At 40.0% G+C, this 19,723-nt stretch overlaps 1 protein-coding gene across 3 annotated transcripts in view; it reads right to left on the bottom strand.

Moving 5' to 3' along the window:
- Positions 1-19,723, bottom strand: part of LOC139415244 (inositol-tetrakisphosphate 1-kinase a) — a 62,349-nt gene that overhangs the window by 5,729 nt on the left and 36,897 nt on the right. For 2 of the 3 annotated variants that reach the window (XM_071163195.1, XM_071163193.1), the window contains 6 exons: positions 16,690-16,807; positions 6,378-6,476; positions 6,235-6,266; positions 5,228-5,393; positions 2,969-3,036; positions 2,481-2,643 (listed from right to left, as the gene is read on the bottom strand). In XM_071163195.1, coding sequence (XP_071019296.1) covers positions 2,481-2,643; positions 2,969-3,036; positions 5,228-5,393; positions 6,235-6,266; positions 6,378-6,476; positions 16,690-16,807 — 646 coding nt within the window. The remainder of the gene's footprint in view (positions 1-2,480; positions 2,644-2,968; positions 3,037-5,227; positions 5,394-6,234; positions 6,267-6,377; positions 6,477-16,689; positions 16,808-19,723) is intronic. The other variant, XM_071163196.1, reaches the window with a different exon arrangement.

The following is a 19,723-nucleotide window of genomic DNA, read 5'->3' as shown; positions in this document are numbered from 1 at the left end:
ACCAAGATTACATACGCTCGAAGTTTGTCTAACTTGCTGGAAAATGTCAGTTGGTTCAAAAGGTTGAGAAAGTTGATGCCGATACATTTAAACTAATGGCATGTCAAAGGGTGAAATTGTCATATGGTGCAACCGTCTGACTTTGAATTTGAACAAAAGGGTTGAAAAATTGGTATAAGAATGCGGTGAATATTTAACTTCGGCATACCCTTGTAAATATATGTAATGATATAATAAAATAGAGCTAGGAAGGAATAATTCACTTTTAAATACTTCAACACATTTGAAAAACACTATCATCATATGGTGCAACCAACATTAAAAAGGCTATTTTTCACTACAAATACATTTTTCCTCCATGTGTCATTATAAAACAAAGTCTATACTGTAGTGGACCCTCCAATTCAGAGATAAATCAACATTTCCCACAAATCTATCCTCTGTCATGATGGGATCATTTTCAATGTCATATGGTACAACCACTGAATGAATATACAAGCTTTTCAAAAAAACTTTGCATCCTGACCAAAGCTCTAAATTGTAATGTGTAAAAAAAAAAAATTAGGAGCACAATACAATTTAGCCTATGAGCATATTCGAGTTACTGTACTCTGAAGCACATGTTGTGCCCTAGAAACCCTGTAAAAACACACGTTTAAAAAAAAAAGTAAAAATACCTGTCATTTGTGGAATATTAGGCTGCTACATAGGATAGCATTAGCCTTCAGGTTATCTTACCCCGACGACCAGAAGAGCCATGTGGCTGGATCAACCGCTTAGCTAGCACAGGCGAAGCAAACGCAAGCTAAACTAGGCAAAGGGGATAGCCAGCAGTATTACCGTGTGGCAGGTAGAAACGCATGGTTAGCTTGCTTTGCAGTGAGCCAGCCGAGATGGCTAGCCCATAATGCAAGGCTTGGGCTGAGTCACACTAGCTAGCTAACCGGAGGGGTGACCAAGAGGTAGAATACATTTCTACACCAGCAATACCGTGAGGCAGGTAGGATTGCATGGTTAGCTTGCCTTGCCGCAAGCTAGCAGAGCTAGCTTAAATGAAAACTTAACACAAAACAATTTTAGTCTATTGTTGATATAGTCCCACATTTTTTGAATGCCAGCAAATAAAGTTGTACAACTTTCAAAATACTGAAATCTGGCCCGTATGATGCATTTTCGCATCATATGATGCTGCGTTTTGATGATGCATGTTAGTTACCATGTACCTGCCAAACAAATACTTAGCATGTGGTTATATACAGCATACCTTAAGATCTGCTTAATGACTTTCAAAGCCTGCCCTCTGGAATTAAAGGGGCAATCAGAGATTGGTGAAAACCCAGATATGAGTTTGATCTCATGAATGAGCAATCATTGCATCCACAGCTCAGTCTATGAATCTGAGAGTGGTTGTGTTTCACTAGCTGCAGACAAGCTGTCGATCACCAGAAAAAGTGGCGTGGGGTATGCTTTTTTGTTGTTGTTTGAATCCAAGTGTTCCTTTAAAACCTTGTGTCATACAATTTCAGATAACATGGTGTAATTTCTATTATCCATTACCAAATGCTTCCAGTTAGAGCAATACTGCCCCCCACTAAAGACAAAATTATTTGAATGTTTTTTTGTGTACATTTTTTTTTTTTTTTTAAATAGGAAATTCATTTTAAGAAGTTCCCCAAAAAACAGTGTTACCAAGTGAGAACCACAATATATCTGCTTGCAAGATATCATAAATGTTTATTTCTCAATGTGAATGCATCTGAAATGGTCAGTAAATTATGAGAATATATTTTGAGAGACATTTACAGGAAAGAATAAATATAGCAAATTATAGTAGGACATTTTCACAGGACTAAACATGGGGATCTTGTTTAATAAAGAAATAAACTAATTATATTTTAAACAATATTTAGTTCAAACACTAAACATATACTTGAATGTTAATTCATTACCTTATTTTTTTCACTCTTGAAAAACATTTGTCAAATCCCTGGTAGAAAATATTTATTCTAAGTTGTTGGGAAAGTGGTAAAAGTAGGTGATGTGTCAAAATATATATATATTTTTTTACAGTGACTAGACATTTGGAAGTCATGGGAGTTTAACAATGGGAGTTTAATAGCTTCAATATTATCCAAATAGTATGCAAACACACTTTTCCTGACCAGTCCACACGTTTTAAAGTTTAAATGGCGTTTCTAGCTTAAGCTGTGTAAGAGAATAACTACATGTATAATAAGTCAGTGTGGCTGCTGTCACAAGACGTTAACAAAAAAACTAAGATGTTTAGGTTTGGCATATGAGAGTTTAACTTTTCAGTTAATTAATTCTCTTCATTTAAAAATGGTAGAACTTAACTTTAATGGACAACAACCGCTTCATACGCCATCTGATTTTTGAACACCATAGCTGCAGCTTGAAGTAGGTCCATTGAATGACACCACCGCCACTGCACCCTGTGGAAATATGAGAATGGCACGTACCTGGAAATGCGTTGATGTCAATGACTGCATGCTGCCCTGTCTGGTTGCTGATGATTATGTCGATGCCAAACAGGGACACATCCAGTGCCCGCCGCAGACACCTGGAGATCTCCCTGATGACATCGTCGATAGGCACCCTGGACACCCCCTCCACATTGTCCCTCTACACACCATCCAGACAAATAGAAAGATGGACGGAAAGACAGACACATAGTAAAGAGGGAAAGTTGACAAGATCAATTCTGGTTATGCTGTTAGTACCAACACAAATTGCAAGGCTACACTAGAGGAAGAGCGAGAGGTGGACAGACGGTCAGGTCTGTGAATGCCGTTGTACCAATTAAGAGACACTTGAAAAAAAATGAATATATAGCAAGGCCCTGACAAAGCAAGAACAAAACTATAAAAAAAAAATATTGCCCATATTTTGTCAATCAAAATGGCTGTGCACATTTTCAGAATAGGCTTTGGTCTGAGCTTTCACTTACAGAATTCAGGTCGGAAGCACACTCTGGCTTGGACACATCGTGACTGTGGAAAAAAATGGGTTTTCTCTCTGGAAAACAGAAACCAGGCAGGTGACTAGGTTTGTAAAGAACAGACACGAATGAAGTCACAGAACAGCCACATTAAATTAAAGTTGCTACATGTAACATTTTAGCCACACATTCAATTTCTTCAGTTAAGGGCATTGCTAAGTAACACCTAAAATGACTTAGTTCTGCTTTTTACCTGATCATAATCCCCAAAATATCAGTTGCAAGAACGGGAAGAAGTTTTGTATTGCTAATGTTTTTGCTACCGTAATCCTCGTAAATGAGAACCAACTGTAATTCAGTAAGTTGCGTATACACACACACACACACCAGATGTATCGTCTAGTTGCCAAATTGTTAATTTGCAGTAAAAATGCTAATTGCCGTGTCACACTGTATTCTAAAAAGTATGTTTCAACTCCTGTGGATTTATATTCCTTTGATACTGCTGGTATGCAATTGACAGTTGAGGCGAGTTGCAGGTGGAAATGTTACATATTACAGTTTCCCAATGTGGACATTGCTAAAAGTTCACATTTGACCTCTAATGCCAATTTCTGATAGAGTAGAAAATAAAAAATGTCTACTAAAATGACTAGCTCTCAATTAAACATACAATGTCCTGTCAGTCTTCAAGGCTTGAAGACCAACACACCTGAGTCAACTACTCAAGAGCTATTGGTGGTCCACTAAAGTTTCAGTTCATTTCCAACTTCCATAAGGAAGCGGTTTTCAAATCTCTCCTTGGGGACCCCCCAGACAAGTCTCAATTTTGTTACAGCCCTGAACTAATTCAGGTAACTGATTTACCAAATCAAGGTCCTGATAATTAGTTAACAAGTTGAATCAGGTGTGCTAGCCCTTTAAATAGTTCAAATACATGGAATGGCTGGGGGTCCCCGAGGAGAGACTTGAAAACCCCTGCCCTAGGCTGTTGTTGTAAACTGCAAAAAAAAAGAAGAGGGATATTAACTCTTTAAAGCAGGATGTTTTTTGTGTGTCAGTTTAGCATTAGCACAGCAGGGGGCAGAAATGTCCATGCAGATTCAACTAAAAGTCTGATCCACTCTGATGACTGTACTCCTGTGAGTGACTCACATGCTAATGAATACCTTGCTCAGTGAGCCAGGGAAATTGAACCTATACACAAACATTGACACAAAGCAGGGAATTGTTTGGGAATGCATCAGCGGTGCTTTGCGTCAAACGGAGCAACTCGGAAATCCCATTAACGGTCATTTAACTTGGCATGTGGCACCATGCCGTGCTTAAACAGAGGACATGTTTATAAACGGTGGTAAATCAAGTGTCTTTATAAGGTAATGTGCCAGTTTACAGCGGTCTCTAAGAAACGGGGCAATTCTGAAGTGGCACCTACTCCCTATATAGTGCACTGACTCTGGTTAAAAGTAATGCATGAGAATAGGGTGCTATTTCAGATGCAAACTTCGTTAAGCTGGTGAGGGGATGTAGCGTCCACTTCAACTCGGACACCATCTGTGCTTTTAACACTTCTCTAATCAAAAACGCACAATTGAAACCTACTCTATACTCTGACATTTGAAATGGGACACGCTCAAGTTGGGTTAGAATAGGGCAGGGTTGGGCTAAATGGATCTGCTATGAGTTCAGGTAAGGGGGCTTGAGTAGACTCATTATCTGGCTTGGGCAGTCTATATACAGTCTACTGGGGTATTTCAAAACAGTGACAGTATGATTTTCAATAACGTAAAACAAACAAAAAACATTTCTTAACTATAAAAAATCTAAGATGTGTCAAATAAATTATATGCAGCTCAGGGCTCCAGCTATGCATTTAGTTAGCTAACTTGCAAGCCTAGTGGCTCGATGTCAAGCTCAGCAGAGGTATTCAATCCCCTTCTGGATCAAGATCCCTGTTGCCTAAATTGTTTTGTGGTTTTTGTTGTTGAAATAGCACCCCTTGTGTGCACATTTAGTAATACCGTATACCCCAGAAACGGTATGAAAATCTGGGTACCGCCCAACCCTATGGCCTAATACAAAACAAAATAGCCCTAACTCCTACTTCATGTCGATTTGAAAATATTGAATAGGTATAAGAAACATGGGAATAGGGTGAAATGTTCATGTTTATTTCAATACCATTTTAGTGTATAGGAGGCATGGGCTGTGTGTTGTAAGCTGTTGGGAATGAGTACATCTTGAAGCTGGGAATTGGGTATATCTGACCTGCAGGTCCAGAAGGGAAGTTTCTGATAGAAGGCCTCTCCACCACGTAGTAGGCCTCTCCCACCACATACACCTTGTAGAGTACAGCATCATGGTTAATGAAGTTCTGGATCACACACGGGGGCTTAACATCCTTCAGGTCCTCCTCACTGAAGATGATGGCCATCTATTGGGGGGGGGGGATAACATGCAAGACTCGTGCATCTGTTCATTCAACATCATCTATCCTCCCTTGTTATCCCTCTGTCAGTTCAGTGATGGGTAGAATCTACTGTCTGACCTCATTCAGCTGTACTCAAATTGTATTTGTCTTCTCTGAAATACATCGATTTTGATTGAGCCATATCTGGAGTGCCAGATGAGTGAGATTAGCACTTTTGGGACTATTCCATTAGTTTATTGCACCAGCCAAGTTAAATGATTTGAAAGATCCTCAAAACCAAATATAATAAACATGTTTGTGCAATAACTAAAAATGTTCTGCCATGTTCTCAATAAAATGATCAGCGCCGCAGCTTCCCCACCAGACCGAGGACACTAATACCCCATATCCTTTTTGGTGTTTTGTGATTTTGTTTTGAGATTTCCGTTTTGGTAGAAATCTACACAAAAAAAGGTGTGGACAATCCAATGTCTAGTGATTCTTTTACAATCCACACATATTCTGAACCACTATTCTATCACAAGCAGTTTAACAGAATAGCCTGTCAACCCAACCTATTTTTATGACCAAGGCGAGTCTGAGTACACAATGACAAAAGCACATGACTACCTCATTGTAGGCTTACTCAGACCCAACTCGTAATGCCATCACTCATTAGTGACATTATGGTCTTGAATTTCCCTTTAGGTCAATATTGCTAAAAGCTTTCACAAGAGTAGGTAGTGATTGTGAGGGGAGTTAACATAAGGACAGGATGAAGTCAGGGTTGCGGCAAATTTAATTTAAATTAAGTCAATGCAGGCATAAATGGGATATTGTAATATAAAATAAAATAAAAACTTACCTCATGGGAGTTGGAGTTTGGAGTTTTACAAACTGTGGAGGTGAAAAGATTAGGACGTCATTCTATTCAGTCAAAAGAGACCCTGTAGAAGTCTCCAGAAATGTTCTGGTAACCAAACATGTAGAGAATGTGATCTTACGTACTGAAAGGGAAGGTAATGCCATGTTTCTGGATGTGTTTGAGAGTGTCGGTTCCACACTCACTCCTTAGAACCATGAAGGGAGGAGAGCAGATCCTTTCATCTAGAGGAAAGAGGGAGAGGAAGATCTTGTTATTCTATCCTTGCCATCACTATACTGTTTACTATAATCATGCTTATTTGTATAAATTCCTTAATAATGTAAGTATGTAGAAAAGGAAGGAGATTATTATTTATTTTTTTAAGTGTGTGTGTAAAGTAGAGACTGCGTGAAAACAATTACTTTAAATCACACTAAAAAGGTCAACTGCTACAGCTCTCTCCAATATCTCATCTTCCTTCCAAGGTCTCAAGGGAGCCGTTCAGCTGTGATGGCTTCGAGTCCCGCCGTCTTTGGTGCAGCTGTTTCTAGCAGAGCACGCAAAAGGTCTGCTTGCTTTGCAACATTTTCAATCTTTTTCTTTGTGGTTTGTCTAACCGGTCTCCATCAACCCTTTCATTCTCAGTTGATGTTGTAATCTCTCCTCTCCCTCCATACCTTTCTCCCCAGTCCCTCCCACTCTCCCCACATAACTTTTCCTTTATCTCTTTCTCTCGCCCTCTCATTATGCTCCTCTGGGCGTCATCTAGGCATCCAGTGGTATGTTTATATTTGCTCACTGTGACCCTCGGCCTCCGTTTCAGTATGTGTTTTTATAAGCCAGGGACAGACAGTGGGGCACCTCTTAGCAAGGACGCCATGACTACAAGCCTTGTCACCCAGCCATACAAAGACCCCAAGACATACGAGGGCCTTGGGGCATGGAGCCTTCACAAACACAAGCCTCATTCACATTACCTATAAGCACTCCGATCATTGCGCCGGATGTCATGCCTTTCAAATGGGGACATCCACAAAGGATTGGAAAAGCAACGCCCCCTTGCGGTTGAAGGCTCCTTTGCGAGACAGACGCCACATACTTTGACATTTTTCTAACTTTGCATCATCTTCAGTCCAGCCAGAGTCTGACAAAAAACAGGAAGTTACCAAACCACCAGATTAACATATGGTTTTCGGTGATGGCTTTATGGGATAGCTAGTAACTTGCAAACAATTAACCATTCCTATAAGTGAGTACAATTTTAAATCATAACGTTAATTACACATTGGCTGTCGTGCCAATTATATGACTAGCCTCTTGTGTAAGTTTGTGCAGGTAATGACTATTTTTAATTGGAGGTCGCTAGCTACAATGGCATCTTCAACCTAGTTAGCTAGCAGCGTAAGCTAGCTTGACTTGCTATAAAGTTCGAGAAAGAAGTTTTCAAAAAACAAAACAAAAAAAATGTTTTATTTTCACTGGAAACAATATATTTATCATGTCTTGATTGAAAAGGTCATATTTTGCAATCTCCCAAAATAAATGCAAATCTCTGACGAGAGACCGGCTCTCCTTCATCCTGCGTTACAAACATTACACTTATCCGTAAAGATTACGTACGGCTTAATTAAATATGTCATGATGGAAACGGGGCAACAGATGCAACACTATGCAGACAGACACAGAAAGATTGCACCCTGTCATTGAGATAGATATCTAGCTGTGTCTTGCTAGCCGTCACTCAAAAGGCAAGGGGCTGAAGCACATTGGCTAAAACTCAAATTGTTAGGGGACTGTACCATGTGGAATAAATGTAGGGGAAATGGTGCCACACAGCTTCCAGAAAACAGTTACTTTCAAACTAGGGATTTCTTGGCTAACTGAGGTAGCTAAAACAGTCAATTCTGCTCGTAGATCATACTAGTCGCCAAAGTACCGGAGAATGTCTTTAAAGGGGTTCATGTAAGAGGATAGTCTTTCATCCTCACAATCCACAAGGTTCCCAATTAATCGACCATTGCAGGATTAAGTGCTCCATCTTGAAAACTTGACTGCTGACATTTTGGCACAACAGTGGACATATTCTTTGCACACTTCGAGCATTTAATTGAGCCTGCCCAGAGTATCATTGGCGGGTTTAACAACCAAATATCCTTCAAGTCCACTTGACATGTAAAGCCTGACTCCGGATTGAATTTTAGAAATATAAGGCAACATTTATATGATCCCCTTTCAAATAGCCCCTTATTTACATGTATACCCATTATACATATAACTGGCAAATTGGGAAGCGTGGGGTGTGTTAAACCATGGGGCTGTTTGCATTTCAAATTAGGGAAGTGTTACACAATGGATGTGTTAATTAATGTACCTGCAAAAAAAGCAGATAACCATTCACACAGACCCAAAACCTGCTCTGTGAAAATGCAGGAATCATGACTAGATATTGGTGGGTTTTAATTGAACATGTTTTATACCCCCTAATAAAGAGCTCTATTTGTGTCTCATATGACCACATCACCCGGTTCCAATCCAAATGCCAATGCCGTTCAGCAAACTCCAGGCATTCACATTTGTCGGTTGCTCTCATAGGCTTTTTTTCTGACAACCCTTCCAAATAGCGTATTGGCATGGAGGTGGAGTGTAATTGTAGATTTGGAGACCCGAAGATGAGGCCAAGTTCTGAAATCCTCCAACTTTGGCTCCTGGATTTTTCTTTGCTTCCCAAACAATCTTCCTCACTGTGCGTGCGGACAAGATACACTTGCGTCCAATGCCAGGTAATTTTACCATTGATCCAGTGGTTTTAAACCTCTTAAATACTGCGCTAATACTGGTAAGTGTTATTTTATTTGGCAATTTTTGGGTACCCATTGCTTGATTTATAAAGGTCAACAACCATGTCACTTTTCGTTTGTGAGTTCTTTGCCTTTTCCCCAATGTGATGGATGACCAAAAGGATTTTACTTAAGTGTTACCTAATATCTATAGCCCAGTGAAACAAGAAACCATGGAATACCACAATACAGTTCCTTAAAATGAGAATAACTTCAAATAGCATTTGTATGCAAATGTAATTGTTTGATTTTATAAGAATCTTATAATTTTGACACCGACATGTAACTGCCAAACTAAAAGGAAACACTTGAGTAAATTAGGGGTACAAAGTATATTGAATCTATGCCAAGGCACATTGACGCTGTTCTGGCAACTCGTGGTGACCCAACACCCTATTAAGATATTATGTTGGGGTTTACTTTATTTTGACAGTTACCTGAATCTTTATTCTCTTAAAGGTATTACTTATTAAACATGTTGTTTTACTAGATTACCTGTAGTTTTTCAGGTCTGTCTAATTGTGAAATGAAAAAAATATATAGATGATTAAAATGAGCATACAATATATCTTAGTATTTCTGCAGTCTTTTTTGCTCATATTTATCATCAAGGTTGGCAATAATTTTGGAGGGGACATATACAAAAAAAAGCTGGTATGGTAAAATAGTCAGATTGTTCAAAGTGATGAGATATTAGCTTCAGATTGAGCTTTTTTCTGAACCTGGAAATACGTACAAGCATTTCAGAGTGGCAGCTTGCTTTACCTCTGAAATACCCCCAGAGTTGCACATTTTTGTTCCAGCCCATCATAAGCACACCTTTTTCAACTAGTACTCGACTAATCATCAAGCTCTTACCTAAACCAGGTGTGTTAATACTGGGCAATGATAGTTGAGACGGTTAATATCACAAAACAGGGGCAGCGATTCAATGCTATAACCTACTCTTAAAAGTTAATTTACAGTTCAGCTAGTATGCGCGGTCTCCGTAAACGTCAAGGAAAATGCCTTTAAAAAAGGTGCATTGTCAGTTGTATAGTGACCTTCGATTGCACGCCTTCGATTGAATCCCGGCCAAGATCAAGGACTTAGCCAGCTAACAGTTCTGTCCTAAAAAGCAAAAGACCAGTAACGGCACATTATTGAGATGCTTTATCAAGTGGACAAGTGTTGGGGAATATGAGGGAGTTCGGTAACTGGAGAAAGTTTGTGAAACCAAGGAAAAAAGCAGCCATCCAGAAGGCGATATCAGTACATGTGCATCAAAGCTGGGACTGAGAAACAGCTTCTATCTCAAGGCCATCACTGTTAAACAGCCACCACTAGCCGGCTTCTGCCCAGTACCCTTCCCTGAACTTAGTCACTGTCTAGCCAGCTACCACCCAGTTACTCTACTATGCACCTTAGAGACTGTTGCCCTATATACATAGTCATGGAACACTGGTTCCTTGAACGTTTACATACTGTTTAACCCACTTCATAAGTATATACACTGTATTCTAGTCAAAGCCTCATTTAACTATTGCTGTACATATACTATTCTTCAGATAGATAATATGGATATATGACATCTACATATTCTATACAAAACACTATTTTCTACATTGAGGAATAATAGTGAACAAAACAAAACTATGAAATAACACATATGGAATCATGCAGTAACCCCTGCAAAAAGTGTTAAATGTAAATACATTTAATATTCTTCAAAGTAGTCACCCTTTGCCAAGAGTGTGCAAAGATGTCATCAAGGCACTCTCAACCAGCTTCATGAGTTATTCACCTGGAATGCATTTTAATTAGCAGGTGTGCCTTGTTAAACGTTAATTAGTGCAATTTCTTTCCTTCCTAATGCATTTGAACCAATCAGTTGTGTTGTGACAAGGGTGTTACACAAAAGACAGCCCAATTAGGTAAAAAGAGTCCATATAATGGCAAGAACAGCTCAAATAAGCAAAAAGAAACAACATTCCATCATTACTTTTGACATGGTCAGTCAACACGGAAAATTTCAAGAACTTTGAAAGTTTCTTCAACTGCAGTCGCAAAAACCATTAAGCGCTATGATGAAACTGGCTCTCACGAGGACCGCCAAAGGAAAGGAAGAGCCAGAGTTACCTCTGCTGCAGAGGATAAGTTCATTAGAGTTAACTGCGCTTCAGAGTTCAAGTAACAGACACTTCTCAACATCAACTGCTCAGGGGAAACTGCACGAGTCAGGCCTTCATGGTCGAATTGCAGCAAAGAAACCACTACTAAAAAGGACACCATTAAGAAGAGACTTGGTTGGGCCAAGAAACACGAGCAATGGACATTAGACCTGTGGAAATCTGTCCCAAACATTTAATATAGTAATTGTTTCAAAACATCTCATGTCACTGATACATTGTGAAAGTTTTTTTATGAAGACATTGTCTGAACAGTGTTTTGGGCTTTTCCCCCCAGCACTGTCCCAGTCATATTCACGGAAGCAGGAAGAATTAAGTCCTCCACAATAGTATGGGGGCTTGCCTGTCCTAGCCACTCGGTAGCTCACCATAGAAGATGCTTCTAGCCCCTTCATATTAATGGTTTGATGAGTCCAAATTGAGATTTTTGATTTCAACCACTGTCTTTTTGAGACGGAGAGTAGATGGTGACACTGTCAGTAATTTATTTAGAATTCAAGACACACTTTACCAGCATGGCTACCACAGCATTCTGCAGCGATACGCCTCCAACTGGTTTGCGCCTAGTGGGACTATCATTAGATTTTCAACAAGACAATGATTCAAAACACACCTCCAGGCTATGTAAGGGCTATTTGACCAAGGAGAGTGATGGAGTGCTGCATCAGATGTCCTGGCCTCCACAACCACCCGACCTCAACCCAATTGAGATGGTTTGGGAGGAGTTGGAAAGTATTCAGTTGCCTTGACTTTGTTACGTTACAGCCTTATTCTAAAATTGATTAAATTGTCCCTCCTCAATCTACACACAATACCCCATAAAAAAAAAGACATTTACATAAGTATTCAGACCCTTACTCAGTACTTTGTTGAAACACCTTTGGCAGAGGTAACAGCCTTGAGTGTTCTAGGCTATGATGCTACAAGCTTGGCACACCTGTATTTGGGGACTTTCTCCCATACTTCTCCGCAGATCCTCTCAAGCTCTGTCAGGTTGGATTGGGAGCGTCGCTGCACAGCCATTTTCAGGTCTCTTCAGAGATGTTCGATCAGGTTCAAGTCCGGGCTCTGGCTGGGCCCCTCAAAGAAATTCAGAGACTTGTCCCGAAACCACTCCTTGGCTGTGTGCTTAGGGTCGTTGTTCTGTTGGAAGGTGAACCTTCACCCAAGTGAGGTCCTGAGCGCTCTGGAGCAGGTTTTCATCAAGGATCTCTGTATTTTGCTTTGTTCATCTTTCCCTCAAATCATGACTAGTCTCCCAGTCCCTGCCACTGAAAAACCACCCCACAGCATGATACTGCCATCCACTACCATGCTTCACCGTAGGGGTGGTGCCAGGTTTCCTCCAGACGTGATGCTTGGCATTCAGGCCAAAGAGTTCAATCTTAATTTCATCAGACCAGATAATTTTGTGTTTCTCATGTTTTTTGGTACCCTTCCCCAGATCTGTGCCTCGTCACAATCATGTCTCGGCTCTCTACGGACAACTCATTCGACCTCATAGCTTGGTTTTTGCTCTGACATGCACTGTCAACTGTGGGACCTTACATAGACAGGTGTGTGCCTTTCAAAATCAATTGAAATTTGCCACAGGTGGAATCCAATCAAGTTGTAGAAGCATCAAAGATGACAGGATGCACCAGAGCTCAATTTCAAGTCTCATTGTAAAGGGTCAGAATACTTATGTGAATAAGGCAACTTATTTTTTATAAATGTGAAAACGTTTCTCAGAACCTGTTTTCGCTTTGACATTATGGGGTATTGTTTGTAGACTGATGAGGAAGGCTGTAACGTAACAAAATGGGAAGGGGTTTGAATACTTTGACATTGCTCATCCTAATATTTCTTAATTCCATTATTTTACTTCATAAAATGTGTGTATGGTTGCGTGTTAGATATTACTGCACTGTTGGAGCTAGGATCGCAAGCATTTCGCTACACCCACAATAACATCTGCTAAATGTGTTTGCAACCAATGAAAGTTAATTTAACGGCACTCACATCAGCTATTGCTTTTTTACTTGGTTTCACCAAGCTAAGAGCTGCAGTTACTAACAGCCACAAACAAATAAGTACAGTCTCTGGAAATATGTATGTGTGTATGTGTATATGTGTGTGTATATGTATGTATGTGTATTAAATCAAATCAAATTTTATTTGTCACATACACATGGTTAGCAGATGTTAATGCGAGTGTAGCGAAATGCTTGTGCTTCTACTTCCGACAATGCAGTAATAACCAACAAGTAATCTAGCTAACAATTCCAAAACTTCTACCTTATAGACACAAGTGTAAGGGGATAAAGAATATGTACATAAAGATATATAAATGAGTGATGGTACAGAGCGGCATAGGCAAGATACAGTAGATGGTATTGAGTACAGTATATACATATGAGATGAGTATGTAAACAAAGTGGCATAGTTAGTGGCTAGTGATACATGTATTACATAAAGATGCAGTAGATGATATAGAGTACAGTATATACATATGAGATGAATAATGTAGGGTATGTAAACATATTAGGTAGCATTGTTTAAAGTGGCTAGTGATATATTTTACATCATTTCCCATCAATTCCCATTATTAAAGTGGCTGGAGTTGAGTCAGTGTGTTGGCAGCAGCCACTCAATGTTAGTGGTGGCTGTTTAACAGTCTGATGGCCTTGAGATAGAAGCTGTTTTTCAGTCTCTCGGTCCCAGCTTTGATGCACCAGTACTGACCTCGCCTTCTGGATGATAGCGGGGTGAACAGGCAGTGGCTCGGGTGGTTGCTGTCCTTGATGATCTTTATGGCCTTCCTGTGACATCAGGTGGTGTAGGTGTCCTGGAGGGCAGGTAGTTTGCCCCCGGTGATGCGTTGTGCAGACATCACTACCCTCTGGAGAGCCTTACTGTTGTGGGCGGAGCAGTTGCGTTCCAGGCGGTGATACAGCCCGACAGGATGCTCTCGATTGTGCATCTGTAGAAGTTTGTGAGTGCTTTTGGTGACAAGCCAAATTTCTTCAGCCTCCTGAGGTTGAAGAGGCGCTGCTGCGCCTTCTTCACGATGCTGTCTGTGTGGGTGGGCCAATTCAGTTTGTCTGTGATGTGTACGCCGAGGAATTTAAAACTTACTACCCTCTCCACTACTGTTCCATCGATGTGGATAGGGGGGTGTTCCCTCTGCTGTTTCCTGAAGTCCACAATCATCTCCTTAGTTTTGTTGACGTTGAGTGTGAGGTTATTTTCCTGACACCACACTCCATATATGTATGTATGTATGCATGTGTTATTCCAGCCCAGCACTAACAAACATTGATTGGATGACTGGCTCATGCATAGATCCTTTCATATTACTTCTACACTTCACTGTAAGTGTGATCTTAACCACCTTTTACCAGTAGCTTTTAGCCAAAATCTTTCAACCTAGATTGGATTTTGAGGATCCTTAAAGAGGTTTAATACGAACGACTGGTTCCAGATCTGTTTGTATTTTAGCCAACTCCTCAGACTATTAACATTCCTGGTGGTGATATTCCAAATCAATATTTCTTGAATGCTAAAACCCATGAAGGGATCAAAAAGTTGGCCCTTTGTAATATGACCGGAAATCGTGTGGAAAGTAACATTTAAAGTTAGGCCTACCAGAGAAAAATGTAAAGAAAAAAAAAATAAAATAAAAATAAGAGTCAACTTGGCGCTAAATAGACGATGTAATGCGCTGATATGACCCGGAGAATGTTAATTCTGTGCGTTGATAGGAGTCTAAAAGCCTTCAAGTAGCCTCTTACATAAAGCCACAGTTTAAGCGAGTGTTATCGGCTTTTTCCCAGGATCCTATTCTCTACAGTCTATACTGTTACCGGCTAATTGCCATGGAAGTGGTTGCCTGGGAGAAGGACAGCCACAGAAAACACTTCGCTCGCTGCGGAGGTATTTTTAAACAGAATTGTGGAGCTGGAGCCAAGACCCACGGTTCACCTCACACTACCCCAGGTCGAGTGCACTTGCTCTGGAAGTTCAGTCCTGGAGGTCAGCTGGATAGGGTAGTCACTAAGGGATCATTTTATTTGTAGGTATTATGTAACTAAGTATTCAGTCGTCTATGTAGCTAGTTTCTCAAAAAAAGGTGCAATGAGCTATTATGAATGCTTATACAGTAGCATGTTTTATAATTCATATTACCACATAAGGCTTTATCAAAGCATCTTCAAATCAAGTTGTTTTAATTAAAAACAGTATTTTAAATATTATTCAAGTAGTTGAGGGGAGAGTACAAACTAAATGACATTAATGAGTTTATTAAGTTAGACCCATAAACAAAATGTCTCTTGCAAGTCGTGTAAAAGTACCAATAGATTCTGCCGAATTGACTGGTCAGAGTAAACCGCTCTCCCATCATTTAGAGGATAGATTGGTCACAGAAACTATCCCAATTTACTTATTAACTTATTATCTCCAAATAGGTACACATAGAAACTAGCCTTACTTCCATACGATAACCAGTGTTTGAATTGGGTTGGTGCAAACACCGATTGTTCTATTGTTTGAAGACCGGCAGCTCATAAAATATTCACTCTTAAATATGAACACGTACTGCAAAATTTAAATGGAGTACCAGCACCTAAAGTGAGCACAGAGTCGACAGACACCGTTTTCATTCAACTTCAAGCAGACTATAAAACACTGTCATGACAGAGCCTATGACTGCATACCAAATTGCACCATATTCCCAACATAATGCACTACTTTTGACCAGCACCCATAGGGCACTGGTCCAAAGTAATACACCATGTAGGAAATAGGGTCTCATTTGGGATTCACACTATGTGCCTATGCAGCTAGCAACGCTAACCCTTCGGCCTCTTCAACCCTGATCCCTTTTGTTTAGCTAGTTTGAGAATGCCCCATGGCGCAGGACAAAGGACGAGCCACTCTGCAGTTTTCATACACACTCCGTGAATAAACCCACCCTAAGCCACACATTTCCCTTGTGCAAAGCCCCAAAATGAAGCCTGCCTTTCGACATCCAGCCCAGGACAAAAGTCTTACGGAAAGTGCCGGGCTCATGTAGGTAGCCAGTAGCAACATGAACACAGGCCAGGGAGGGATTCCTGTATTTTGGAATTCCAGGCTTTCCCAACCCCAAAAGGGAAACAAAAATACATGCACACACAAACACAGATGGCATTGCTGGTTATAAGAAGGTGTGTTAGTCCCAGGCCAGAGGTAAACGGAGCAAGTGTATAACACACAGTATGTGAGTAACTGATTTGAATGTTACTTATGTCGATGCTATGACGTAAAACTCACAAAGGCTTAACAGAATGTCTAGGCAAGTGACTGTGTAGTGTTTTTGTTTTGGGATATGTGAATGCATGGCTGTGGATTTGTGATAGTTTGTGTGTGTGAGCGTGTATGCGTGTCAGTTTGTGTGTGTACTTTGGGTGGCAGTCCTGTCTCTATACCTTTCATGCAGTCTTCAAGCCTGCGGATGAGCTGGTAGGACTTGCAGCGGTCCAACAATGTCCTAATGGCCGGCAGCGGGTCCAGAACCACCATTTCAGGATGGGTATCGATGTAATCCTGAAGACCGTCCCAAAACAACATCAGGTATGTATTCAATAGTGCACACCGCAGCAACACACTTTGCAACAAAGAAAACACCACAATGCCATGTTTATTAGGCACCAAAAACTGAGCGGGACTTCCTAGACTTGAACAATAAGAAACACACATTTTCATTTTCCATTGCAAATAGTTTTAAAAATATTCTGCACCCTAATGTTAACATTTCTCAATTATATTACAGCCTCAGCAAGCCTTAAATCAACAAAGCCACTAATTTGATGAATCTGAAGAATGTTTAAATAAATGTATACTAGACTTCAGAAAGTACACAGGTGACTTCCAAGTTAACCTTTTTGAAGTCTAACAAATAACGCTTTTTTGTACTGTTCTGTTCTCCACTTCCTTGTGCTAGCACAGTAGAGGCCATTTATTTCCATGTCTGTGCTTTTATGTATTAGTATCTCTGTACGCACTACAACAATCAAAAAGGAACTCCATGTAATCAAGTACATTTGAAATTAAAGGCTTGGCTACTGGCCAATTTAGCATGTTCCCCCATTTCGAGCGCCCATTTTCGCCCTCATCAAATGTCAATGAAACCTTAAAAAGGAGATGAAGAGGGAGGAGAGGAATTTTGTTTGTTTTTCTGAGACTACAGGTGTGTAAAGCAACACCTCCAGGAACAACTACGGGTGGAAACATGTATTCATATGGCGTAGTGCATATTACCTAATGTTTACAAGATGAAAGAACGCAGGGAAATCCACGTGATATAAAAACAGGTGGCTAAATTTACCATCCTTTTGTTTATGACATTCCTTGGTCTGTTTTGGTAAACAGTGAGGTCCAAAGGCATTTGGACAGTGACAGTTGTTTTGGGTCTGTACTCCAGCACAATGACATTAAAGTGAAGACTGTCAGCTTTAATGCGAGGCCATTTTCATCCATATCGGGTGAACCATTTTCAAAGAAAAGCATTTTTTTGGGCATTGTCGTCGTCCCCCCCGTCCCCGTCCCCATCTTAAGGGACCAAAAGTATTGGGACAAATTCACGTTTTAAAGTAATCAAAAGTTTAGTATTTGGTCCCATATTCCTAGCATGCAATGACTACATCAAGCTTGTGACTCTACAAACTTGTTAGATGCATTTGTAGTATGTTTTGTTTGTGTGTCAGATAATTGTGTGCCCAATAGAAATTAATGGTAAATAATGTATAGTGTCATTTTGGAGTCACTTATTGTAAGTAAGAATAGAATATATTTCTAAACAGGTATACATTCATCTGGGTGCTACCGTGATTACAGGGAATTCTGAAAGAATTGTGAATAAAGATGAGTGAGAAAGTTAAACATAAATATGCTAAGCATTTTTCTGTCTTGGGGGTATGATCTTTGTGCTTCTAACTTTCTCACACATTACTCAGGATTCATTCAGGATTATTCGCACTCATGTTAACATCCACATTAATGTAATCCCACGTGATAAACAAATTGCAAATGCATCCAACAGGTTTATAGTCACAAGCTTGATGTCATTATGTGCTAGGAATATGGAACCAAATATTAAAACTTGACCACTTTAGACATTAGGGAATTTGTCCCAATACTTTCTACAAAAAGTGCTGTAATTTCTAAACGGTTCATCCAATATGGATGAAAATACCCTCAAAGAAAGCTGACAGTCTGCACCTCAACCGCAGTCATTGTATTATTTAAAATCCAAAGTGCTGGAGTTGTGTCACTGTCCAAATACTCTTGTACCTCACTGTATGAAAGCAACTCGGCTCTAATCCCTGTGCCTTAGACATATCAACTTTAAAAACCATGCCCCTTTAAAGGGAAATTTTACCTAAGTCAGAAGTTGTCAGATGTTTTCAGGCCTGAAAAGCAGTCCACATCCCATGTCATCAGATAAATGAAACAAGTGCAGACAAACTGGAAATAACACACAGTTCTTATCTTTTCCATTAGTTTTAGATTGTGGCACGTAGCTGGATCTACAAAACAGCTGGTCTGGGACATGGACTCCCTCTGACAGACTACTTTTGAGGTCTGAAAACATCTGCTAAAATGTGATTTGAGTGCAATGGCTCTTTAAACGAATGAGGGGGTCCAGGGTAAACATTCAAATTAATGACCATTAAAGAATCTAAATTGGAGTCATTAGTCATATAAAGCTGAAAATAGGCCTATAAACCAAATCCAAGTTTGCTGAGGACCATTAAACGTGTCAAGCTTTTAAAAATCAACCAGACTTTATCATGTGGAACTGAAAACAAATTCTGCATTAAAGTATGCCATATATCACCTCTAGGTTTGTATAGTGTCTAGAGAAAAGAGGACTGGAGGAGTGGGTAAGTTTAAGGAGTCAATTACATGTGTTTTATGTAGATGTGGACAGCAGACCAGTGCACTGACTAAAAAGCTCAAGAAATTTGGAACTTGCAATGTTTGAGATTTTATTAGGATCCCCATTAGCTGTTGCGAAAGCTAATGTGGTTCACTGCGATGCTAGGGAGTAACAGTGCATTCTGTTCTGCCACGTGAAAGACAAACTAGCAACCTTCTGCACAACAACTCATGCAACCGTCTAGTCGGTCCCTCCGTGAGGGACAGATGACTCAAGGAAGGTGAGAGGTCACCGATGTACTCCACCCCAACATGCTATGGGCGACATGCACTACATTCACCACCCTTTGATCTTCCCCTACTCCTGTTAAACCCCCTACGGATTAGGTCACGGCTAGAGGTCGACCGATTACTTTTTTTCAACGCCGATAACTATACCGATTATTGGAGGACCAAAAAAAGTTGATACCGATTCAAATCGGCTGATATATCTTATGTATTATATTAAGTTAAAATAGTGTTCACTGTTCATTCAAATCAAATCAAATTTTATTTGTCACATACACATGGTTAGCAGATGTT

The sequence above is a fragment of the Oncorhynchus clarkii genome, chromosome 8, assembly GCF_045791955.1.
Source record: "Oncorhynchus clarkii lewisi isolate Uvic-CL-2024 chromosome 8, UVic_Ocla_1.0, whole genome shotgun sequence".
In the NCBI taxonomy this organism is placed as follows: Eukaryota; Metazoa; Chordata; class Actinopteri; order Salmoniformes; family Salmonidae; genus Oncorhynchus; species Oncorhynchus clarkii.
Note: the sequence above shows the minus strand (reverse complement) of the source record. Positions and strands in the feature narration are given on the sequence as shown.